Below are 26,770 nucleotides of genomic sequence, written 5' to 3'. Positions count from 1 at the left end.
CTTTCTCCTACTTTCTGGGGTTTTGTTTTTGTTTTTTGTTGTTGTTAAATCTCCCACAACATCCCTGACAAGGCAGGCCTGTTACAGAGAGAAAAGGGGACCGGCAGAAAGGCACTTTCTTTTCGGAAATGGTTGTGAGAATTCCTTGCTTTCTTGGCCCCACGCTGCCATTCTAATCTCCATGTGAATCCAACCTTGATTTTAGAGATCCTTTTACCCTCCTGGAAAGAAATGAATTTGAATCCAAACCATAAGACTTGAAAGGGACCTCAGAGGTCATTTAGACTGACCTCCTTGCTCTAAGCTCTGTTGGAACATCTCTTGACAGACAACCACCCAGCCTTTAAAGGCCTCCAGTGAGGGAGACCCCACTGCTTGGAGAGTGTGTGGAGGCTCTTCCATTGCCTGACAGGCAGAGGGGAGGCCGCGATCCCGTAAACCGAACTGTGAAGGGAATGTCTCTTCTAATATGGCATCACCATTTCTGGTCAATTCTAAGTAACATTTCAGCCTCCTTTCTAGCTTCCAAAGATCGGAAAACCCATCCTGTTCCCTCCCTGTCCTCCATTTCCTTTCCTTTCCTTCTTTTCCCTAGTGCAGGGGTCAGCAACCCACAGCTCCGGAGCCGCATGTGGCTCTTTCATCCCTCTGCTGTGGCTCCCTGTCGCTCAAAATATGCGTCGCAACCAACAATGTGTGATACCCACCGGCACGCAATTTATTGAGCTTTTCAACCACCACCCCCACGGTCCGCCAACCATGGATAAATCCAAGAAAAGAAAAGTTTCAGAAGGAAACAATGTTTAATTCAACTACATTATGCTAGTTCTGTGGCCGCTCAGGAAATAGTCAGGCATGGGAAGGGTTTTGTGGTGTTTTCTGTGGAAAACTGGTCCAAATGGCTCTTTGAGTGTTTAAGGCAGCCAACATGGTTCTCTTCTTGCACCAACAGTTGTGCCAGGAAGACCAGGGTGGGAAGGAAGAAGTGGTTGTGAACTTTATGGTTAAGAATTTGATCCTGGATTCCACCTCCCCCCTCCCGAAAAAAAACACCCCCAGAAATGTCAGCGAGTCTCATCTAATGTTTCTAGAACTGTGATCCGCAAAACATTTGAAGGCGTTTTCTGAGTGGATCCCACAGTCCAAGAAAAAAAAAGGATTGGTTTTGAATCAGGTTCTCCAGTGGGGCGGGAAAATATTCTTGCCATGACCGATGGAGGCAGATCTGAAAAACCAGGTTGCGGGGAATCAGTCATGGAAAAAAATCCAACCATCCGAGGCCCTAAGACTCAACATATTGGCTCTAAAAAGAGCATGTCTACACATTTCAGGTTTGTCTCAAGAACGCTGGGGGCATTTAGCAATCTCTCTTTATACCGCGGTGTTAATCCAGTGTTATTTCACTACAAGGAAGGGGCTGGACTTGAAGATCTCCAGGATCCCTTCCGTTCTCTGAAACCTATTATCCCACTTCTTCCTCCATGCTGTTTAGACAAAACAAAGTTCAGGGGACTTTCCTGGTTTTATTATATTATATAGGTTATATAATTCTTGTAATTGTATTCTATTATCTATCCTGATGGCAGAGCTCTATGGAATGAAGCGCTTAAATTTGTAACATTTCATTGATTTTAACAGCTTTTCTCTAAACCGTGTACTTATGAACTGATAAATAAAACGGAATCACAACATGGCCAGTTTGGGGGACTATTTTTGCCTGATCCTAAAATGATTTAACTTGTTACCTGCCCTGGGGAACCCAGTGATTAGCATGCAGTATTGCAAGTTAATTCTTCCCACTGCCAGGAGTTCGATTCTGAATGGCTCAAGGTTGACTCAGCCTTCCATCCTTCCAAGATTGGTAAAATGAGGACTAAGATTGTTGAGGGCAATATGCTGACGCTTTAAACCACTTAAGAGCAGGGGTGTCAAACTCGATTTCATCAGGGTTATGTTTGACCTTGGGGGGGCTGTGGTAAGCGTGGCCAGGGTGGTTGTGCTTGACATCACCTGTGGTGGTCCTTGTCTTCTGCAAATGAAAACAGGCTCACAAGCTCCATTTTCGGCTGGGACCCCTCCCCCCCTGCAACCCTCTGCCACCGAAAATGGAGCTTGGGAAGGCCTCCTGAGCTCCATTTTTTCTGGCAGAGGCACCGTGGGCCGGTCCTTCGCTGTTTCCAGGGTAGCCTCATGGGCCAAATCTAAGCACCCCACGAGCCGGAGCTGGTCCACGGGCTTTGAGTTTGACCCCCCTGGGTTAGAGACCCTATAAAGCACTAAAGGGTAAAGGTAAAGGTTCCCCTCGCGCATACGTGCTAGTCATTCCCAACTCTAGAGGGCGGTGCTCAGCTCCGTTTCAAAGCCGAAGAACCAGCGCTGTCCGAAGACGTCTCCATGGTCATGTGGCCGGCATGCTAAACGCCGAAGGCGTACGGAACGCTGTTACCTTCCCACCCAAAATGCTCCTCATTTTTCTGCTTTCATTTTTACATGTTTTCGAACTGCTAGGTTGTCTGGGACAAGGAAGGGGAGCTCACTCCGTTAATGCGTCGCTCGGGATTCCAGAGTCTTAGCCCCTGAGCCACCACATCCCAGATATAAAGCACGATGACACAGTATATAAGTCGAAATGGTATTGCTAAATGAATGGGGCCGCCATCCCTGTGAGTTTCTCAAGCAAATCTACACAAGTGCAGACCAATAATTATCAGAACGTCATATTTCTCTTTCCACATCTGAATCCAGTAAGAGAAGCGTGGTTAAAATCAATGTAATTATCATTAATAATTCACATCCACAGCATTAGAAGGAAAGGAATGCAGCCTCCAGGATGAAATACCAAATCACCATGCAAAAACACACATATATTTTAAAAATAAGTTTATTGGCAAAACAGGACAGACGTGAGTTAAAAGCAGCTATCGGGAGACAAATTCTGACCTACTTCCTGACCTTTAAAACAAACAAACAAACACACACACACACACACACACACACACACACACAGAGGCAATCTCAATGGGACTTGCATTATGGAAGAGCAATTTGGCTATAAAAGATGAAGTCTAATGAGAAATGTAGGCAATCCTCAACTTACAGCCATTCATTTAGTGATGTTCAAAAACATTGAAAAAAAGCAACTCCTGCCCATTTTTCACACTTATGACCACTGCAGTATCCGCCACGGTCGCACAATCAAAAATTTGGACACTGGGCAACTGGTTAGTATTTACGACGGTTGCAGTGTCCTGGAGTGATGCGATTTCCCTTTGGTGGCCTTCTGACAAGCAGAGTCAGCGAGGAAGCCAGATTCGCTTAACAACCGTGTGACTAACTTAATCACTGCAGGGATTCACTTAACAACGGCGGCAAGGAAGGACCTAAAATGGGTCAACATTCACTTAACTGGCTTAGAAACAAGACATTTTGGGCTTAATTGTGACCGTACTTCGAGTGATACCTCTGAATTGGAATGGGAATTGTAATTGTTGAACTTGCCAGTTTATTTTAATCTTTATGTCACCGTGAAAGACCGAAATTGGTGAATGTCGACATTCACCGGTGAATGTCGACACATACCAAATACGTCGGTGAAAGATCGAATATTTCATTACATTATTTTACATTCGGACCCTCACCGGTGTATGTCGCCAATCACAGATATTGTCTGGTGGAGGTCGAAAAGAGAGGAGCCGAGGTGTCGAGAGGATAAGAGTATTAGGGTAAGGGTGTCGAGAGGATAAGGGTATTTAGCAAATATTTAGCAAAGAGAGGAGCCAAGGTGTCGAGAGGATAAGGGTATTAGGGTAAAGGTGTCAAGAGGATAAGGGTATTTAGCAAATATTTCGGACATACACCAAGTGACTATGTGAATGTCGACATTCACCGGTGAATGTCGACATTCACCAGATTTCGGACTTTCACTGTAACATATATACTGTATATATAAAAATGGCTGTGTGTGTGTGTGTTTCAACATAACTCTGCAATGCTTTAAGCAATTTCAACCAAACTTGGTACACAGATGACTTACTCTCTGGAAAAAAAATACTGTGGGAGTAAGACACCCCTAAATCCCCTCGGGTGTGTGTGTTATTCTGTTAAGATACCGCCTGTTGTGCCTTAAAATGGCTTCTACTGTACAGCTCAGTGGAGTTGCCATGGTAACGGCTTCACAGTACTCCACAAGAGGGGCTCCCTTTGGTAAGGGGAAAATCCAACATTGGAAATTATGTTTTGCCTGGACATTTTCCCCCTATAAATAAATACCCGGGCAAAACCAGGTTATCAGCTAGTAGAAAATAAATAACACCATTATTTTTCATCCCCCCCCCCCCAATGATTTTTTGTGCCACCAGGTGGTTTTCCACCTTCGGGTAACTGTTTAGAGTGACTTTAGCATGTACAAAGATTTCTCCTCAATTACAGGGGGCCTTAAGAGGCATCAGTAAAGTTAAGATGGCGCCATCACTGTGACAGAAGCCCTGCCTCTTTCTTTTAAAGTCCTTCTTGACTTTTTGCCCTTTAAAGCTATGCCGACTCAGCAACCATCCTGTCTAACGCCTTTGGGGCGGTGGGGGAATCCTGCTTCATTATCAGTTGAGGTTAATGTAGGCTGGTGTGTCCTCTCTTGTGGCAACTTCAAGATGGAGGTGGACTTCAACTCCCAGAATTCCCCAACCAGCCTGGGGAATTCTGGGAGTTGAAGTCCACCCCCATCTTGAAGTTGCCACAAGAGAGAAACAGAGATAAGTCCATCCTCCTTGGGAAATTAAGCTCAGCTTTTCTTCTTCCAAGGGCCGCTTAAGCAAGAGGCGACGGGGAATCCAAAAACGACATCCCTGCTCACGACTGGAGACTTGAGGGAGGATGCTTTAGGAAGGAAAGAGAGAGAAGGAGGCAGTTTACATTTCAGAATAAGAGTTGGAAGAGCCTTCAGAGGTCATCTAGTCCAACCCCCTGCCTGGGCAGTAGACTCAATCCGATATTTTGGGAGTCAATTTTGGTCATAAGTTGAGGTCTACCTGCACGCCATTCATCATTTTCTGGAGTGCCAGAGAAGTACGGATATATTGGATACTATACCCCAGCGGTCCTGGCTGGGCCTTGCGCAGGGGTGGGTGGGTAAAGGGGATGATTCCTGCTGTAGTGGATTCAAAAAGATTGAGTACCACCTCCATGGATCACAGGACGAGAGCAATTCAAACGGCAAGAAGAGGCTGGGAGGAAAGGGAATTTAAGAGTCCTCACACGGGGGTGTTCCTGGATTGGTTTTAGGTGTCAGCTGCATCCCTGGAATCTTTCTAAGGCTGTGATCACAAACACAAAGTCACAAATGTTGCACAGGGCAAACAATTCCAAGGATCTTTGGACCAAGACTAAATTGTTTGGTGTGTGGCATCCTGGGACCCCCACAGTGCAGTCTTTCACAACTTGAAGATGCGTGAACTTCAACTCCCAGAATACCCCTGCCAACCATGCTGGCTGGGGAATTCTGGGAGTTGAAGTGCAGATATCTTAAAAGTTGCCAAATAGTTGAGAAACACTGTTTTATGCGCTGTGCTATAGGTCCTGTGACTAATAGGGAGGAGGAGCTTAGAATAGAATCCTGTGAAATCCTCCCTTCTAAGCCCCTCCCCCTGCTAGTCATGTGACCCAGAACATATGAGAGAATTGGGAAGGGGGGGGGCTGTTCTTCTCTGCGTTCCCCAACCTTATCTAGTTCATTTACAAACCAAGTTTTTCTTTCATCAGCGTCTGCCCTCCATTTGGTGCCCAGCTGCTCCTTTTTCCAGAAATAATGGCGCCGACGTACACTCTCCTTCGCATAATTTCTTTCTCAACTTCCATTGGGTTAGAAAAGAGGAACAGCGACAGACAGTGGCAACTGTCGGAGGGCCAAGTGAAGCAAAGGTGGCAGGGAAGAGCAAGGATATTTGGTAAATCATGCGTTTTTACTGGTGACGTCATTCTGTAAAACAGCGTATCTCAAAGTTGGCGACTTTTTAAAGACAGGTGGACTTTTAACTCCCATGCTGGCTGGGGAATTCTGGGAGGTGAAGTCCACATATCTTAAAAGTTGCTAAGGTTGAGAAACGCGGCCTTAAAGCAATAACCTTAAGTTTGAAAAACACTGCTGCAAAAGTCAAGACGCCAGTAGCCATTTTGAAGACGGGGGTTTCTGTTTAATACCATCAGCGCCCTCAAACTGTTTCACAACTCTGCATATTTTATAGTTCAGGCTCTGTGTCCTTGGGGGACCCTTCCATAAAGACCAATTTGGTTTGTCCCCACCAAAGGACCATACCAACTGAACATGGCCATTCTCCCTCATCCCCGATTCCTCATGCGTGGATGACTGAGACTCAAGACACAACCTTCCAGCGGGGTATTCCTTCCCGTTTCCTATTTTTGTTTCTCACAGTCATGGGACCTCTGATGTCTGGTAAGATTGGATCTTTGGCAGAAGCCTTGTCCGCAATCCGTGCACCGATACGGCTTCTCTCCCGTGTGGATTCTCCGGTGGACAATGAGGTGCGCTCTCTGGCTGAAGCCTTGCCCGCACTCCACGCACGTATGCGGTTTCTCCCCCGTGTGGGTTCTCTGGTGCACCACAAGGTGCGTCCTTTGCGTGAAACTCTGGCCGCACTCCGCGCAAGCGTAAGGTTTCTCTCCCGTGTGGATCCTCTGATGCCGGATGAGGTTGGACCTCTGGCTGAAACTCTGCCCGCACTCAACGCAGGTGTGAGGTTTTTCTCCCGTGTGGATCCTTTGATGGATCACCAGGTGCGCTTCCCAGGTGAAGGTCTGCCCGCACTCGGTGCACTGATAGGGCTTCTCTTTCGTGTGGATTCTCTGGTGAGCCACAAAGTTCTTCCTCCGATTGAAGGTCTTCCCGCAATCCAAGCACTGGCGCGGTTCTTCGCCTGTGTGGATTTTTTGATGCCGGATGAAATTTGATTGCCAGTTGAACGTCTTCCCACACTTCATGCATTGATACGGATTGCCTCTGAGGTAGATCCTCTCGTGGCTCCTGTGGCCCGGCTGCAGGCTGATGCTCGCCCCATCATCTGAGCCATCGTGGTAGGAAGTCTTCTCCTCTGCGTGGACTTTCTGGTGTTTAATCAGGTGAGGGCTCTGCCGAAAACATTTCCCACAGTCAAGACAGGCGAAAGGTTTCTCCCCGGTGTGAATCCTCTGATGGCTGGTGAGGTTGGCTCTCTGATTGAACCTCTTCCCACAGTCGGAGCACTTGTGAGGTTTTTCTCGGGTGTGGATGCTCTGGTGTCTCAGAAGGTTGCCCCGGCGGGTGAACATTTTCCCACACCTGAAACACTGATAGGGTTCCTCTCCCGTTGGGTCCTGTCTGACGCTCCCGGTCGGCTGATGGAGGTCACTGTCCCCCGTGTGAATCTTCTGATGCTTGAGAAGGTTGGATTTCTGGCCAAAGCTCTTCTCGCACTCAGAGCACTTGTACGGCTTCTCCCCCGTGTGGATTCGGAGATGCCTCACCAGATTGGACCGCTGGCTGAAGCTCTGTCCACAGTCGGCGCATTTGTGCGGCTTCTCGCCGGTGTGCAAGCGCTTGTGGATGATCAGGTGCGCCCTCCACCGGAAGCTCTTCCCACAGTCTGGACACCGGTACGGTTTCTCCCCAGTATGGATCCTTTGATGCGCATTCAGGTTGGTCCTCTGGTTGAACCGCTTCCCGCACTCGAGGCATTTGTGCGGCTTGTCTTTTGTGTGAATGCTCTGATGCCGGAGGAGGTTGCCTCTCCGGGAAAAGACCTTCCCGCACTTGAAGCACTGACAGGGGTTTTCTCCAAGGGAATCCCTGTCCAATCTCTTATGACTGGACCTCTGGCTGAGTCGCTTCCCATTAGCCGAGCGTCGGGGCGGCTTTTCTCCCAAATGGACACTCTGATGCTTGACAAGGTTGGATTTCTGAGTGAAGCTCTTCTCGCACTCCAGGCATTTGTATGGTTTCTCCCCGGTGTGGACTCGGTGGTGCCGAACGAGATTGGAAACCTGGCTAAAACTCTGCCCGCAGTCTACACACTGGTGGGGTTTCTCCCCAGTGTGGATCCGCTGGTGAATGATGAGATTTGCGCTCCGACTGAAGCATTTCCCGCAGTCCACGCAGGGATAAGGCTTCTCGCCGGTATGGAATCGCTGGTGTCGCATAAAACTGGTTTCCCATTTGAAGTTTTTCCCGCACTTTAAGCACTGAAATGTCTTTCCTCCCACGTGGGTTCTCTGATGCCGGTTGAGGTTGGATTTCTGAGTGAAGCCCTTCCCACAAATAGCGCACACATGTCTCCGCTTTCCTGTTGGCGTTTTGTCCTCCATGACACGCTCCCTGGAAATCCCGCTCTCGCCGAGAGTGGCTTTGTTTCGTCTCTTGTCTATGGGGAATCTTTGCTCCCACCTTGGTGCCTCTTGTTCTCCAAAGTTTTCTTCTAGGACTTGAGTTTCGGCTTTTTCCAATAACGCTTCAAACACGGCCTCTTCATCCTCGCTCTCCCACTTATCTGTCAAGATTAAAAGAGAGTGTTAGAAAAGCTAGAACTAAAAACAAGTGCAACGGTTGGAGCAACACACACTCATTTTCTGCGCTGATCCTTTTTTTTCATATACTGTATTGTTTGACATATGAGGTACTCCCCCCCAAAAAAAGAGGTTGAAAATTTGGGTGCATCTTATCATCCAAATGTAGCCCCGCCGGCCTCTGCACACATGCTCACAACCAGCAAACTAATGTGCTGAAGCTGACCAGGCTGTTTGCTAAGGATGCTAGCCAGATGAATACCGATGGATGCTGGCAGAAAGAGGCAGATTTTTTTTTCCTCCCCAAAAATTAAGGTGCGTTTTATACTCCGAAAAATACGATATATTTTTTTACCATTCTAATGTGAGACTACAATCAGTTTAAGATCATTTACAATACAATACAATACAATGCAATACAATACAATAGTAGAGTTGGAAGGGACATTGGAGGTCTTCTAGTCCAACCCCCTGCCTAGGCAGGAAACCCTATACCGATTCAGACAGATGGCTATCCAACATCTTCTTAAAGACTTCCAGTGTTGGGGCATTCACAACTTCTGGAGGCAAGCTGTTCCACTGATTAATTGTTCTAACTGTCAGGAAGTTTCTCCTCAGTTCTAAGTTGCTTCTCTCCTTGATTAGTTTCCACCCATTGCTTCTTGTTCTACCCTCGGGTGCCTTGGAAAATAGTTTGACTTCCTCTTCTTTGTGGCAGCCCCCGAGATATTGGAACACTGCTATCATGTCTCCCCTAGTCCTTCTTTCTATTATTTTAACCACAATTTGTTTCAGGGCAGCACATTTTAATTTGAAAGTTATTGACTTATAGGTATATATTTGATCGCCACAATGTAAAAAAAGATGCGGAGACTCTAGAACAGTGGTTCTCAACCTGTGGGTTGGGACCCCTTTGGGGTTGAATGACCCTTTCACAGGGGTCGCCTAAGACCATCGGAAAATGCATATTTTCGAAAAAATATGGAAAACATAAAATAATTTTTTTGGGGTTGGGGGTCACCACAAGATGAGGAACTGTATTAAAGGGTCACAGCATTAGGAAGGTTGAGACCCAGTGCTCTAGAAAGAGTGCAGAGAAGAGCAACAAAAATGATTAGGGGATTCTGAAACAAATCCCAAAGGAAGTTAGAGATAAAAGAAAAAATTATTCGCTTCTAGCGAAGAAATTATACCAGAAAGGGGTGTGGTTTCGGTGGCTTCTGCCAGAAGGTATGTTAATATTCTGGGAGGACACTAGAGTTAGAATTAACACAACTATGGAGGCTGAGGCCTTCATGGAAAAAAACAAAGTCCTCCTGGATAAATCTGATGACACTGCACGGGATATACAGGACACGGGAGGTGCTGGAGCCTTGCTGGAGGGGGGAGAAGAGGCAACATCGAGAAAACTTAGATCACAAAAATGAACTAGAAAATCTGTCTGATATAAAATGATGGAAATCATTTGAAGATAAAAGGTTAAATATGCTGACAAAATATTATTAAGTAGTAACAATTTAATGTATTAATAAATGAAAGTTATGAGAATGGGGGGGAGGGCCATTTCCTGCATAATGTAACTGTCAAAATTTGTACCTTACTCCACCATCCCTTTCCCTGATTATTTTTTGTAAAAACCAATAAAATTTTTGTTTGAAAAAAATGATTAGGGGACTGGAGAGGAGTCGGCTTCGTGCTTTTAGATCAGAATAGTAATAAAAAAAATAACTAAATAAATGAATACATGGTAAAGCATCCGTACCCAACCAATTGGCCTGCTCTTGCTTGATTTCCCGGCAAGGCTGTTTTTCGCCAGTGTCATCTTCTCTCGAAAAACTCATTGCTACTTCTTCAAACTCTCCTAGTACCTGAAAGATAAAAAAGCAAGAACGTGGGTGGCTGCAATTCTGGCTGTTTGAATCAGAATGATGATTCCGGTTCTGGCCCTTTGGGGATGTCTAATGTCAGAACAACACACATTTCAACACAGCGGGTGTTTGCTGCACAATGGTGCAACTGTTTGATCAGGAAACAAACTTCACCATCAATGTATTAATTATGACCTTTAAAGCGCTCCATGGCTTAGGCCCAGGGTACCTGCGAGACCACCTACTGCCACCAGTAGCCTCCCACCGTCCAGTACGATCCCACAGAGTTGGCCTCCTCAGGGTGCCGTCGGCCAGGCAGTGTCGGCTGGTGACCCCCAGGGGGAGAGCCTTCTCTGTGGGAGCGCCTTCCCTCTGGAATGAGCTGCCCCCGGAGCTCTGCATAATCCCTGACCTCTGGTCCTTCCGACGCGCCCTAAAAAGTTGGGTTTTCCAGCAAGCCGGCCTGGCCTGTTAATTTTAACTTATTTTTTTAAATGTATTGTTCTATAAATTCTATTTGTTTTTTTGGATATATATTTAATTTCTTTTTAACTTTTCGGGATGTGTTTTTTTTAATGTTGTACGCCGCCCTGGGTCCCTTGGGAGAAGGGCGGCATATAAATCCAATAAAAACAAACAAACAAACAAACAATGCTGGAAACCTACTGAGTGTTTAGTGCGAGATCGGGAGATGTGGCAAGCAGCGTTGCTCAACCTTGGCAATTTTGGGAGTTGAGGTCCACAATTCTTAAAAGTGGCCAAGTCTTGTCTACACTCAAAGAATCCAGGCCTGAGAAATGTTAAACGGGCAGTAAGATCTGGGGAAAGACTGGAAAACTTATTCATAGGCTTAGTATAGGGGTGTCAAACCGGCGGACCGTGGGCTGAATGCATCACGTGCTGGCCACGCCCACCCCCGTTTTAGCGAAGGGAGGGGAAAGTCGCGATATGTCATGTGACGACACGGCAGCGCGAGTTTGACACCCCCAAAGTGGGAAGGTCAGAAAGACCCAAAACTTTTCTGGCGAAGAGACTGGTTTGTTCCCATTTCAGGCTGTTTTTGCTCAACTGACATCCTTCAAGGGAAAAATCCAAAATCTCAGACCCAAAAGTTGATTGCTGACTGGAAAGCCTTATAAACTTTTTGTGTGAAACGGAGGGGGAAAGAGGGAGAACTTGTGATAGATGCTTTTGATTAGGAAAAAAAAATAATTACAGAAAAAATGAAGAGCCTGCTATCACCACAAAATAAGAGCTAAAGTTATACTTATCATTGTATACAATAAAATATATACAATTTTCTGTAAAGAAAATTGGAAGCTATTTTTTAATATATTTTCTTTTTTTCCCTACATTTTGGTTTTCTCTTCTCCCCCCCACCACCTCGCTATTCTGCCTTTTCTTTATTTTAAACATGAATATCAATGATTCCAAATATATTCTGTCAAATATCATCTTTCTTTACTAAAAATCTCAATTAAGTTATATCAACATTTCAGGCGCATGACCAAGGCAAAGTGTTTATCCCTCAGCTGAGGAGGCTGCATCCTCGAAAGGATTTAAAAAACAACAACAAAGCTAATAGCCAATAATACAGAATTTCTCAGCCTTGGCTCTCAGAATTCCCCCCGACAGCACACGACCTGGGTAATTCTGGGAATTGAAATTCACACATCTTAATGCAAGCTTGGTTGCAGAACTCTGGGAGCTAAAAGCCTACAGACCTTAAAGTAAATGGGCAGCAAGACCACTGTACCCCACAAAATGGAAGGAGACTTCGATTCCCACCATGGATGAATGGCTACAAAAGCTGATGGACTTAACAGAGACGGCCGTTTTTGATCAAAGAAAAGAAGATAAGAACGTTTGTTTCTGCTTGGAAACCACTTCTGGACTTTGTGCTTGAGGTGGAACAAATGAAACTGATTACCGTATTTGTTGGAGTATAAGACACACCTTTTTCCCTCAGAAAAGAGGATTAAAATCTGGGTGCGTCTTATACACTGAATACAGCATTTTTGGCCTCCTGAAACCCTGGCCCCTTTGCAAAAATGGTCATGCATAGCCTTTAGGAGGCTTCCAGAGTGCTCCTGGGGGCTGGGGAGGGTACAAATGAACGTAAAACGGACTGCTTTTTGTTCATCCCCCCCCCAGCCCCCAGGAGCACTCTATAAGCCTCCTAAAGGTTATGCACGCCTTTTTTTGGACAAAAAATGGGCCCGTTTTCACGAAAAAATTGCCATTTTTGCTCATTTTTGGCCTCTCCCAGCCCCCAGGAGCATTCTACAAGCCTCCTAAAGGCTAGGCATGCCCTTTCTTTGACAAAAAATGGACCTGTTTTAGGGAGGTCTGCAGAGTGCAAAAATTTTTTGAATTTGCCTCTTCAAAATCTTGGTGCGTCTTATACTCCAGTATGTCTTATACTCTGAAAAATAAGGTAAATTGATTTGTCATTATAGAAAAGGCTAGTTTATAAAAGGTAAATGTTCCCCTTGCTCATATGTGCTAATCGTTCTGAACTCTAAGGGGCGGTGCTCATCTCTGTTTCAAAGCCAAAGAGCCAGCGCTATCCGAAGACGTCTGTGGTCATGTGGCCGGCATGACTAAATGCCGAAGGCGCACGGAACGCTGTTACCTTCCCACCAAAGGCGGTCCCTATTTTTTCTACTTGCATTTGTTATGTGCTTTTGAGCTTCTAGGTTGGTAGAAGCTGGGAAAAGTTACGGGAGCTCACTCCATTACACGGCACTAGGGATTCGAACTGCCGAACTGCCGACCTTTCTGATCGACAAGCTCAGCGTCTTAGCCACTGCTGTGGGAAAGTAAAAAGCTGAGGTTCGATGTTAATGTTTTATTTTACTGCAGCAGAGGGAATTGGACAAAGTCAACACCTTTTTTCCCTTTCCCCCATCTCTTCTTTCTTCCCTTTCCCTCTGTGTCCTATTATTTGCTTCTGTAGTTTTGTATTTTATATTATAAACTAATAAAATGGGGGGGAGAAAATAGCAGGAATTCTGGGAGTTGAAGTCCACACACGTTACAGTTAAGCTAAGATTGAGAAATACTCAATCCACTTGTCGGTCCCTTGATGGAACACAGTGAGATAGCAACAGCAACAGCATTTACACTTATATACCGCTTCGTAGTGCTTTACAGCAGTGGCCTCCAAAGCTTTGGGCACCAGGGACTGGTTCCACGGAGGGAGCTTTTTCTGTGGACTAGAGGGGTGTGTGGTTTTGTGTGCTGCCTGCATCCCATGGATGGGGCTTTGCTTGTTTGTGTGGACTGGTTTCTGGCATGCTGTAGCCCAGTGCCGGTCCACAGATCAGAGGTTGGGGACCCCTGCTTTACAGCCCTCTCTAAGCGGTTCAGAGTTAGAATATCCCCCTCCCCCCAACAATCTGAGTCCTCACTGGACCGACTTCGGAAAGATGGAAGGCTCAGTCAACTTTGAGCCGGTCAGGATCGAACTGCCAACAGCGGGTAGAGTTACCCCGCAAGACTGCATTTTACCCCTGTACCACTGTGGCTCTTATGAGATGAAGGACTGATGGACTCATCCCCAATTCCCCATTCCACCCAGAACCCCCTCCCCCTTACTTCCTGTTTCCACCTCTCAGTCTCTTGCTGCCTCAGCAGATAGTCCTCCACCAAGGCCACCGCCTGGGCACAGGTCTCCGGCCCGCTTTCTCCTACCCAGCCCTGGATCTCCTCAGGCAAGATGGCCAAGAACTGCTCCAGGACCACCAGCTCCACCATCCGTTCTTTCGAATTCAGCTCCGGCTGCAGCCAGTTGAGGCACAGCTCCCGCAGCCGGGCGCAGACGTCCCAAGGCCCTTCCGCCTCTTGGTAGCAAACCCAGCGGAAGTGTTGCCGATGCAGTTCCGCGCTGGACATCTCCTGGCCTTGGCCCTCTCCCTTCACCTCTCCATCCTCCCTTTGTTCGGCGTGGTCTGCATCCGAGATGGTCCTGAGGGGCCTCTCTGGTGGCAGAAGCCCACCTGCCTCTTCTTGTAGGACCTCTTCATCAGCCCTGGTTTCAGCAGGAACCAGGATCTGGGGGTGGCCCCACCCCGAATAAGGGGACTGTGTGTTCTTCAAGATGTCCCGCCATTGGGCTTCCCAACATGGCGACAGCATCCCTTCCCCGAGGTCCCGCTCCGTTGGCTTGGCTGTCATCCGGCTAAAATGCTCCCCGACGGTGAAAGTTTGGACCACATAAGGGCTCCTCCTGAACCGGGTTGGGCCGGTCAGCGCAAGGCTATTTCTTTCAAACTCCTCCATTTTGACTCCTTTTTCCACCCTGGTTTCGTACGGGTGGAGGCCCACAGAGGACATCTCCCGTCGCTCGTCTCTGCTCAACCGCTCGCCTTCCCAGCCCAGCACTGGTTTCTTTCTGTGGACATGACCGAGGAGAGGGGGGGTCTGAGCCCACGTTTGGGCAAGTTCAGAGTGGTACTTACAAGGGACGGATGATGAGATTTCAGAGCTTCTCACCTACAGAAAAACTGGGAGCATCTTCTCTCCAACCAACTTCCTCCTGAAGGACAGACAGAGAAACACGGATGAGGAGGAGGACAAATGTAACACTGAAGCAGCCACTCGCTGAATCGCAGAATCTAAGAGCTGCAAGGGGCCACTGAGGTCATCCAATCCAGCTCCTTGCTCAGTGCAAGACTCCAGATTAAACCATTCTTAGGAAGTCGCCTTGAGCAACCAGGAAAGAGCAGCCTGACAGCTGCCTGACCGTACTCCCCACCACAAAATGGCTGTTACTTTTAGGAAGTACCTTCTAATGTTCTGTCAGGATCTGCCCGCTTGTCAGTTAAATCCGTGGAATGGCGTGGAATGGAATAGAATAGTGTTTCTTTAGCAACTTTTAAGATGAGTTGGACTTCAACTCCCAGAATTCCATAGCCAGCAAGACTGGCTGGGGGAATTCTGGGAGTTGAAGTCCACTCATCTGAAACGTTTCCATGGTTGAGAAATGCTGCAATAATTAAACAATAAGCTGACAAACCCTCCCCCCTTCCTCTTTGTGGCAGACGCTCAAATACTGGAGTACGGCTATCATGTCCCCCCTTACTCCTTCTTTTCTCTAGAATAGCTATACCCAAATCTTGCAACCATTCATGTTTTAATCCCCAGGCCTTTAATCATCTTAGTTGCTCTTCTTTGAACTTTTTCCAAAGCCTCAATATCTTTTTTGTAACGCGGTGATCCAAACTGGATGCAGTATTCCAGGTGTGGCCTTACTAAGGGTTTATAAAGCGGTACTAATACTTCATGTGATTTTGTTTCTGTGCCTCTATTTATACCACCGAGGATTGTATTAGCTTTTTTTGGCTGCTGCCACACACAGCTGGCTCATGTTTATGTATTCTAAAGACATTTTTGCTCACATGGCCACTGATGCTGCGATGGTTATAAGTGCGAGGACTGGCTGGAAGTCACTTTTTCAGCACTGTCACTTGAAACGGTCACTAAAGAAATGATTCTAAGTCAAGGACATCTCGTTTTTGTTCCAATTCTGCTGTTAGGGCTGTCTTGGTAGAAAAGGGGAAGTTTCTATTTCCCTTCAGCCTCAGTTCATACTGACATCTGTGACTTCCGCCATCTTTTTCCCTGGTTACAGATGACTTATGGAAAGAGGATCTTTGAATTGAATTGGCACAGTATTTTAAATCTGAAATGCTCTGAACGTCAATGAAAACGTATGTCGGGCTGGCTTGCACTGCAGACCAAATGTTTGTGAATACTTTTAACAAATACTAGTTATGCCAATGTTGTATTTTTCTTTCCTCATTTGCATTTGACCATGTTTCTTTACATTCTCAATGTTCCACCCCTGTCAAATGGGAATATTTACGGATCAGCTGCAGAAAGGAGCAATTGTGAAACCCTGTTATGACCTAGGCTTCCCCAGCAGCACGAAGCCGAGTCCTCGTCCCGATAAACCCCTTTTATTTAATTTACATTGAATTTCTCTTCAGCAAACCCCCGGCCCACAGTCCGTCAAGATAGTCCAAAATCACCGACTTTATCAGGCTTGGAGAGTAGCCAGGCTGGTATCTTTCAGACCCCCGCAATACTTGGCAAGAATGCAGGAATGAACTAATGGTCTCCTGCAAACTCCACTCCCCCTTCGCTCCTCTTTTATTTCCTCCAGGAGGGGCCATTCATCGTCCACCTGTGGCCTTACTCCCAAGTCGACCCCTGTTCTTTGGCTGTTCCCTTCGTCTGGCAACTCTGCACATGCACACACTGGGAACAGGCTCCAGCTGTTTGTCTGCCTCACTGATGTCTGACTCCGAAGGCAGCTGATAACTGGCATACGGCTCTGGCCCCCTCTCTGCCTCCGACACAGAGCCCTCATCAGAGCCTTCCCCAGACTCCAGGACTGGCCCATCTTCCTCCCCAACCTGCTCACTGTCCGAATCTGCTGCCAGCTCCACTGGCCACTGGTGGTCCATAACAAGCCCATAGATCACAGGGAGAATCTGAGCCTATTAACCTTTGATGTGTTACAAACAGCAGCTGCTCATGGAATATAAAAAAAATCAAACAGCAATAGCACTTAATACATAGACCAGGGGGTCCGTAACCCCCCCCATCCGTGGACTGGCACCAGGTCACGACATGCCAGAAACTGGGAGTGAAGGCCCATCCACAAGATGCAGGCAGCCCATGGAACATGCCCCCTCCGGTCCCGGGAAAAACCTCTTTCCACGGAACTGGTCCCTGGTGACAAAAGGTCCTCAACTTACAACCACAACGGAGCCCTAAATTTATGTTGCTAAGTGGGACATTACTTAAGTGGGTTTTGCCCCGTTATAAAATCTTTCTTAACATGGTTGTTAAGGGAGTCACTGCAGTTGTTAAATTAGTAACAGGGTTCATTCAATGAATCTGGCTTCCCCATTGACTTTGTTCGTCAGAAGGTTGTCAAAAGTTAAAAGAACATGACCCCGGGACATTGCAACTGTCATAAGTATGAGTCAGTTGCCAAGCATCTGAATTTTGATCATGCGATCATGGGGACTGCTACAACAGTCGTAAGTATGAAAAATGGACGTAATTACAACAGGGCTGTTGTAATTTTGAACGGTCACCACACGAACTGCTGTCAGTTGAAAACGACGTGTATACTGCTTCACAGCAAAACTCACTTGAATGTTTCACTTAGCAACGGATTTTGGGCTCAATCGTGGTCATACGTCGAGCACTACCTGTATTCAGGCCTGTTTAAAGCTGAACACCAGAGGAACACACATTTACCCTGCACACACTGCCAAGTTTTTCTCAATGTCCTGATCTGATGAAATTCCACAACCGGAGCGGTTTTTTTTCTCCATCTCAGCAAATTTGAGATGTATGAACTTCCAACTCCCAGAATTCCCCAGCACGATACTGAAGAAGCAATCTTCCTCTTTTGGACAAGGGGGAAAAAAGGGGGGAGTTATTGCTTAATCTCCAAGGCAAACACAAAAGGAGAAGAGGGGACTGGAAAGAGGAACAGCCGGGCAGAAAAAAAAAAAGTCAGTCATAGCAGAGAATGCCGAAAGTGGAACTGTGGGTCCAATCTGACCTTCAACAGTTCTTTAATTTCGTCCTATTGCTTGCTATGCTTTAAATCTGTAAGCTAGAACCCAACTGCCTGCTAATTGCTTTCGGTAAACCATTTTGAATTTGGTTGGGGGGGATTTCAGCTAAAGAATTGGGTTGTTCTGACTGAGGCTTCCTGAGTGCATGAAGCAAACTCCTTGTCCTAACAAAAAACCCTTTTATGAATTTACTGTGGATTCTGCTCGTTCACATCCAGCAAAGTCTCTCAAGGGAGGATTTACACTCACAGACCTGATCTGGCTTGGAGCTGATAGGCTGATATCTGCAAAATTTGGAAAGGAATCTCAGAAAGTCACAAACCAATTAAACGAACTAATTGTCTCCTGCAAACTCCACTCCCCTTTCGCTCCTCTTTTATTTCCTCTGGGAGGGGCCATTCATTGTCCACCTACTCCCAAGTCGACCCCTGTTCTTTAGCTGTGCCCTTCCTTTGGCAACTCTGTGCATGCACACACTGGGAACAGGCTCCAGCTGTTCCTCTGCCTCACTGATGTCTGACGCTGAAGGCAGCTGATAACTGTCAGACAGCTCTGCCCCCCTCTCTGCCTCCGACACAGAGCCTTCCCCAGACTCCAGGACTGGCCCGTGTTCCTCCCCAACCTGCTCATTGTTCGAATCTGCTGCCAGCTCTGCTGGCAGGCCACAATATGGGTAAAAACACCCCAGAATTCTCCCGTTTCCAGATTTTGGAAGCTGCAACCCCAACATGTGAAAACGGTTTTAAGTCAGGGAACTTCTCTGCTTTTCTGGTTCCATCAGATTACGAATTTGCGAATAGTTTTGTGCTCTCCCTTCCTAAAAGTATCCTTTGTTTCCAGCAGGACAGCACAGAGCTCGTCTTGGAAAAAGTTAAGCGTGTTAGCATTGGGATGGGAGACCAAAAGGAAATCCAGGGGTTGCAGATTAGCCTGGGAGGTAAACAAAATACATTTCCAGAAAACAGTAGTGGTAAACCACACTTCTGTTTGGCCTGCGAGAAAATGATAGGATAATGAAAGGCCCACAAGCTTAACTTAAAAGTATCCCTGCTTTATGAAATAACCCAATTGCTTCAAAGAAAAGATCCAATCATCATGAATTATCCTTGAATATTCAGGCTCTGCTGAAACAAGATTATAGGTAGTCCTCGACCTACGACCACATTTGAACCCCACATTTCTGTCACCAAGTGAGATGTTTGTTAAGTGAGCTTGCCCCATTTTACGACCTTTCTTGCCACAGTCATTAAGTGAATCAGTGCACTTGACCGTGCAGTGCCTAGGTACTGTTACCTTAGTGACAGGGTTGTTAAGTGAACCTTGCTTGCCTATCAATTTTGCTCCTCAGAAAGTGACTGAAGGTTACAGGAAGTTACAAAAGGGACCTCAGGACCCTGCAACCGTTATAAATACAGGTAGTCCTCAATTTATGACACCACTGAGCCCAAAATTCATGTTGTGAGAGATTGTTTAGGTGGGTTTGCCCTGTTTTACGACGTTTATTGCCACGTTTCTCAAGTGAATCACTGCATCTGTTCAATTAGTAACGCGGTTGCTAAGTGAATCTCGCTTCCCCATGAACTTTGCTTGTCGGAAGGTCGCAAAAGGGGATCACGTGACCCCCAGGGTCACAAGGCAACCGTCATAAACATTGTCAAGTATCCAAATGGAAATCAGGTGATCCTAGGCACGCTGCAACAGTCGTAAATGTGAAAATGGTCATAGAAGACACTTTTTCCAGCGCGGTTGTAATTTCGGTCATTCAATGAACCGTTGCAAGTCAAGGACTAGCTGCATAGCAAAAGTACCCCCACCGAGCAATGTCTTGTTAAGTGAGATGCACAACACTAAAGCAGGAACTCTTGGTGACCCAACTATCCTGTTTCCCTGAAAATAAGACCTCCTAAGATAACAAGCCCAATCGGGCTTTTGAGCACATGCGCTAAAATAAGCCCTCCCCCAAAATATTGCAAGACAGCAGCAGCCATGAGGTGACCCCCCCTCTACGCCTCCTGCACCTCAAAAATAATAAGACCTCCCCCCAAAATAAGGCCAAGCACTTATTTCGGGGGTGGTGTCGTCAAAATAAAATAAGACCCTGTCTTATTTTCGGGGAAACACGGTATAAAAAATTTTGAGGAGGAAAAAAAAAGACACATAAAAACAGCCCCCAGCCTGAAGCCCAGAAAGGACAATTCAGTCTAACTGAAGAACGGTTAAGGCCTTAAGAAGCTGTGAAGAGCCTTTGCTTGAAACCCTGAAGAATGGCTGCCAGTGAATGGCTCAGTTCACACAACCCATTAAACCAGCTAAGAGAAAAAAACCTGGAAGATGCAGTTGCAAAATGAGATTTTTACCTTCTGGGAAGCCTAGTTTCATGATTCGCCTCTTTTATGTCTCCGTGCATTGCGCAAACCTCCGTGAGTTAATGTATTGACCAGGTTACGAATGTTGTGTGAATACAGCAATGCACACCGCTCTTCTACAATTAAGGAGCCTTTGGGCCTACATTTCCTACAACCACGGAGGATTACAAGGTTTGTGCTCACGCCAATCAAACTACAACCTAGTTATCAACTTTGCGGTTAGTGTGTTGCGCGACTACTAGCCCCATGGCTTGTGTGGTTTGGTACATTGTGCAAAGACTGGAAAAAACAGCTCCATTGAGGAAATCATCTCTAGATTAACCACAGTTGTGTCAGTCGACAACCATAGCAGGAAAGTTAAAAACTACCTTACTGAGAAGAGCTGGAGATCAGACAAGGACGGTTAGACAATATTAGTTAAGTTAAATACCCTTGAGAATTAGGCAGCTTCCTAAGCTGCTAGTCCTCTGTAAAGAGATTGCACCCTTGTTTTGCATCGCAAAGAAACCCTCAATCCTTAAATTGCAAGAGGACCACAGACAATCTCGACTCACAACAGTTCATTTTGTGATGTTCAAAGATGTAATGGCACTCTAAAAAGGGACTGACAACTGACAGTTAGAACAATGAATCAGTGGAACAGAAGTTGCCTCCAGAAGTTGTGAATGCCCCAACACTGGAAGTCTTTAAGAAGATGTTGGATAGCCATTTGTCTGAAAAGATATAGGGTTTCCTGCCTAGGCAGGGGGGTTGGACTAGAAGACCTCCAAGGTCCCTTCCAACTCTGCTATTGTATTGTATTGTTTTTCCACATCTACGACTATTGCAGGATCCTCATGGACACATAATCAAAATTCAGACGCTTGGCAAATGACTCTGATTTATCATAGTCACAACGTCCCAGGATCACCTTTTTTGTGACCTTCTGACAAAGTCAGTTAACCACCGCGATACTCACTTAACGACTGCAATGATTGACTCAACAACTGCAGGCAAGAAAGTCATAAAATGAGAGTCACTTCACTTAACAAATGTCTCCCTTAACAGCAGCAAGTTTGGGGTCATAAGGTGAGGACTATCAATACCTCAAAATTTGGGACAACTTCTTGAAGTGTCCAAGAAAAAGGGATCAGGGGTTTGCCTGAAAATAAAGCAAAAGCCTAAAAAAAATGGGGCAGCCAGTATCCTCCCCTAAGGGAGAGAAGGCCCTCTCAAGGGGGTTTGGCTACTCAGGTGGACCTGTACTCATCTGAACTGAATCAGAATAGAGCTGGAAGGGACCTTGGAGGTCTTCTAGTCCAGCCCTCTGCTCAAGCAGGAGATCCTATCCCATTTCAAATGACTGTCCGGTCTCTTCTTAAAAACCTCCAGTGATGAAGACTCTACAAGTTACAATTCCTCCAGGCCAGCTGTTCCACCAGTTAATTGTTCTCACTATTAGGAAATGTCTCCTCAGTTCTAAGTTGCTTCTCTCCTTGATTAGTTTCCACCCATTGTTTCTTCTCCTGCCTTCAGGCGCTCCAACATCTTCTTTGAAACTTCCAGTATTGGAGCATTCCCAACTTCTGGAGGCAATTTCTGTTCCACTGATTAATTGTTCTCACTGTCAGGGAATTTCTCCTTAGTTCTAAGTTGCTTCTCTCCTTGATTAGTTTCCACCCATTGTTTCTTCTCCTGCCCTCAGGCGCTCTGGAGAATCGCTTGACTCCCTCTTCTTTGTGCAAGCCTCTCAAATACTGGAATACTTCTATCCTTCTTTTCTCTAGACTAGCCAAACCCAACCGTTTTTCATATGTTTTAGCCTCCAGACCTTTAACCATCTTTGTTGCTCTTCTTTGTTCCAAAGAAATCAAACACTTTCAAAATTGCGGACCGGGCTTACAAATCCGTTGGCAAGCCTCCCCACAATCATGTTTTAAGTTAACCAAGTTTAAATCAAGTATGTTAACCAATTTTTAACCAATTTCGTTGTACAAAGACAATAAAGGCTATAACTGTACTAGGTCTATGGAGATTCTGAGACCTCCAGGTCTTGATGGTGTCCCCCCCCCGCTCCGAAAAAACCCCCCAGAAAGTCCAATTGCCTCTTGAAAAAAAAGCATGCACCACCCAAACCCCCCGACCCAGAGCCCAGCCGGCTGACACCCAACGCAAAAACCCAAAGCTGGCACAGCAAGTCGTCTGAACCCATCTTCCCCCCTCCCAGAAGTGGATGGCTGTGGCTGATGGCCTTGGTTAGACCTACTTACCTCTATGATTGGGATGGGTGGGAAGCGGGCTGCTCTGCCCCCCCCCTTCCCTTAGGAGCCGCAGCCCCGAGGCACCCGCTCTTTTGCACCGGCGGCTCCGCTTCCCCACCCTCCGCTCGTAGCCGCCGTCCCGGCTCCTCTGCGCACCGACGGCGAACTGCACATCCCGGAGTGTCAAGCGGAGAAATGCGCCTCCCCGCCACGCCCACAAATTCCCACGCCTCTCTAGACCTCCGCTGCTCGTTGGTTTTAACCGCGGCTGCTCCGGGGCTTGGGGAGGTCCCTCCCGTTCTCCCTTCTCGCATTTCCGGCCCCTGGGAGGGAGGGGGCGGAAAGAGGAAAGGGCTCCTCACGTGATCCCGTGGCGTCACGTGATCGCCTCCCCCCTGAAGGCGCGAGGGAGGGGGGGCAGGGTAATCTGGCTCAGCGAATGCTCTTCTTAGATCAGTGTTTCTCAACCTTGGCAACTGAAGATGTCCGGACTTCAACTCCCAGAATTCCCCAGCCTGGCTGGGGAATTCTGGGAGTTGAAGTCCGGGCATCTTCAAGTTGCCAAGGTTGAGAAACACTGTCTTAGACCCTGCAGGTAGTCGTTCAACAGGAGTAAGTCGCCTTACAGTAGTCCCCGACTTCTGACTCTAATTGTGCCAAAAAGTCCTGTTGAATTGGTGGACTTGGCTCCCGGTTTATGACCTTTCTTGCCGTGGTTGTTAAGCAACTCACTGCAGTTGTTAAGTTAGGAACGTGGTTGTTATGCGAATCTGGCTTCCCCATTGACTTTGCTTGTCCGAAGATCGCAAAAGGGGAATCCCATGACCTTGGGACACTGCAACAGTCATAAATACGAGTCCGTGGCCAAGCCTCTGAAATTTGATCACGTGGCCACGAAGTCTGCTTCGACAGCCGTAGGTGTGGAAAATGGCCATAAGTCACATTTTCAGCGCCGTTGTAACTTTGAACGGTCACTAAATGAGCTGTTGTAAGTTGAGGACAGGGGAACAGGGGGGCTCAGTGGCTAAGTTGTTGAGCTTGTCGATCAGAAAGGTCGACAGTTCAGCGGTTTGAATCCCTACTGTCACGTAACAGAGTGAGCTCCCATTACTTGTCCCAGCTTCTGCCAACCTAGCAGTTTGAAAGCCCATAAAAATGCAAGTAGAAAAATAGGGACCACCTTTGGTGGGAAGCTAACAGCGTTCCATGCGCCTTCGGCATTTAGTCATGCCGGCCACATGAACACGGAGACTTCTTTGGACAGCGCTCTTCGGCTTTGAAACAGAGATGAGCACCACCCCCTAGAGTCGGGAACAACTGGCACATATGTGCAAGGAGAACCTTTACCTAAGTTGAGGACTACCTGTATTAAGTTGCTTAATAACCTAGCAATGAAGACAGAGAGAGTTTAATCTAGCCAAACATCCTCTGCTGGAGTTGAATCAGTCATTTTAATGTGCAGGTAGTCCTCCACATATGACCACAATTGAGCCAAAATTTACGTTGCTAAGTGAGACATCTGTTAATTGAGTTTTGCCCCAATTTACAACTTTCCTTGCCACATTTGTTCAGTGAATCGCTACAGTTATTAAATTAGCCATATGGTTGTTAAATTAATCTGGTTTCCCCATTGACATGGATTGTCAGAAAGTCATAAAAGGGATCATATGACTTTGGGACACTGTCATAAATGTTGTCAAACATCTGAATGTTAAATCATGTGACCAAGGAGATGCTACAACAGTCATAAGTGTGAAAAATGGTCATAAGTCCCTTTTTTCAGTGCCGTTGTAAGTTTGAACAGTCACTAAATGAACTGTTGTAAGTCGAGGACTACCTGTATTTATCATGTTTGTATCTCACATGAAAACGACTCTCTGGGCTTTGTACAACACTCCTATAGTTAAAATTTTGTCATTTTAACCTACATTAGTTACAGGACTGTTGTGCTGTTCAAAGCGTTGCGAAAGCCTCAGCGATTTTCAGCTGTGTAGACTTCAATGGGGAATTCTGGGAGTTGAAATCCACACAGCTGAAAGTTGCTGAGGTTGAGAAACACTGGGTTAAAAAGAGATAATCTGCCTCAAATACTTGCCAGGTATGTTAAATTATAGCCCCTGTTCTCCCTTGGGCCAGCTGAATGTGGGTGCTGAAACTTGTAATCCAACACCTGTGTAGGACATTGAGTTTGGAGTTAATTGGTACTATAAGACTTTGTGGACTCCACTCATTATAGGAAATGCTGCTGTTGGCTGTTTAGGCTCCAGCAAATGCAGAGGAAGGGAAGAATAAAGCTGACCCAAAATCTGCCACTTCTGAATTTCTGTAATGATTTAAGATTATAAGATCCTCCAAAAGGGATCTGACAAGCTTAAAGAACAAAAGATAACGCATCGAAGCAAAAACGGCTTGCTGCAAAAGGAGAATTGAGAATAATATTGGTGTAAATTCTTTTAAGCTTTCTTTTCTTTTCTTTTTAGTTCATGTTTTTACTCTCTTTGGCTTACCTTTTTACCCCTTTTCTATACTTCACATAATGTTGCTTTACCCAAAAAGAAAGCGTGATCATAATCTAATCTAGAGCCCTAGGATTCCATAGAGGTCTCCTGTTCTTTCTTTCCTTTCTTTCTTTCTTTCTTTCTTTCTTTCTTTCTTTCTTTCTTTCTTTCTTTCTTTCCCTCCCTCCCTCCCTCCCTCCCTCCCTCCCTCCCTTATATAGAATAGAACAGAATAAAATTCTTTATTGGCCAAGTGTGATTGGACACACAAGGAATTTGTCTTTGGTGCATATACTCTCAGTGTACATAAAAAGACAAGAAACTTTCGTCAATAATCATAAGGTACAGCACTTAATGATAGTCATAGGGTGCAAATAAGCAATCAAATCATATTAGGAAACAATATAAATTGTCAGGATACAATATACAGTCATACAGTTGTAAGTGGGTGGAGATGGGTGATAGGAACGATGAGAAGATTAATAGTAGTGCAGACTTAGTAAATAGTTCAACAGTGTTGAGGGAATTAGTTGTTAAGCAGAGTGGGCATTTGGGGAAAACTGTCCTTGTATCTAATTGTTCTGGTGTGCAGTGCCCTATAGTGTCGTTTTAAGGGTAGGAGTTGAAACTATTTATGTCCAGGATGCGAGGGATCTGTAAATATTTTCACAACCTTCTTTTTTTTCACTCGTGCAGTATACAGGTCCTCCATGGAAGGCAGGTTGGTAGTCATATTTGTGAAGTGATTTGGGTCGAGAGACAGTGGCTAGCTCAAAGTCACCCAGCTGGCTTTCATGATTAAGATAGGACTTGAACTCCAGGTCTCCAGCAGGTAAGATCAGCTAGAAGATCAGAGGTTGCCACAAAGAAGAGGGAGTCAAACTATTCTCCAAAGCACCTGAGGGTAGAACAAGAAGCAATGGGTGGAAACTAATCAAGGAGAGAAGCAACTTAGAACTGAGGAGAAATTTCCTGACAGTGAGAACAATTAATCAGTGGAACAGCTTGCCTCCAGAAGTTGTGAATGCCCCAACACTGGAAGTCTTTAAGAAGATGTTGGATAGCTATTTGTCTGAAACGGTATAGGGTTTCCTGCCTAGGCAGGGGGTTGGACTAGAAGACCTCCAAGGTCCCTTCCAACTCTACTATTGTATTGTATTGTATTGTATTGTATAGAAGTCTCTGTTTATTAAAACCTGCTTTCCTGAAGTCCAAGATAGAGCCTCATTTAGCTGTTACATTTCTCTATCGTTACACTCACCTACAAACATCTCTGTCTGTTAATTTTCAGGTTTAAGATGCTGTAACTTAAGCCTGTGGACAAAAAAATAAAAATAAACTCCCAACCCATTCTTCCACATACATTTATTATTACAATTGGTGAGTCGCAGTGTCAGCCTGATGCTTAGGCTGGATGTGATATTTTTATCCCCAATCAAGTCTTTCCCGAGGGCCTGAGATAGGCAGTATTTTTTTTTAAATATTATAGGTATTGTTGTAGGGTATAAACTATTTCAAGTAAGTGTCTATGGAGATTCTCTTTGGGATGGTTGTCCCAAAGGTGTTTTTTTCCAAGAGGCAACTGGGCTTGCTTCTTTTGCTTCCCATCTCACTGCCCCTCTGGGTGCCTTATGAATAAATGTTATT

The 26,770-nt window shown here is 46.0% G+C and overlaps 1 protein-coding gene across 3 annotated transcripts; it reads right to left on the bottom strand.

Moving 5' to 3' along the window:
• Positions 1-2,871: 2,871 nt before the first annotated feature.
• LOC309397372 (uncharacterized protein) lies at positions 2,872-22,842 on the bottom strand. Of its 3 annotated transcripts, none has more exons than XM_081963349.1 (5): positions 22,631-22,842; positions 14,016-14,952; positions 10,310-10,415; positions 3,931-8,531; positions 2,872-3,512 (listed from the first exon to the last, which is right to left on the bottom strand). In XM_081963349.1, the coding sequence occupies exons 2-4, from the start codon at positions 14,751-14,753 to the stop codon at positions 6,406-6,408; spliced, it is 2,970 nt and encodes a 989-aa protein (XP_081819475.1). In that variant the 5' UTR covers positions 14,754-14,952; positions 22,631-22,842; the 3' UTR covers positions 2,872-3,512; positions 3,931-6,405. The 3 variants fall into 3 exon arrangements, with proteins under 3 accessions (XP_081819475.1, XP_081819474.1, XP_081819476.1); XM_081963348.1 differs by having other exon boundaries at positions 14,016-14,955; positions 22,635-22,842; XM_081963350.1 differs by having other exon boundaries at positions 14,112-14,955; positions 22,635-22,842.
• Positions 22,843-26,770: the final 3,928 nt, after the last annotated feature.

Source organism: Natrix helvetica (genome assembly GCF_964273705.1).
Source record: "Natrix helvetica genome assembly, chromosome: 1".
Classification (NCBI taxonomy): Eukaryota; Metazoa; Chordata; class Lepidosauria; order Squamata; family Natricidae; genus Natrix; species Natrix helvetica.
The sequence above is the reverse complement of the archived record's forward strand: the minus strand, read 5'-3'. Positions and strand labels throughout refer to the sequence as shown.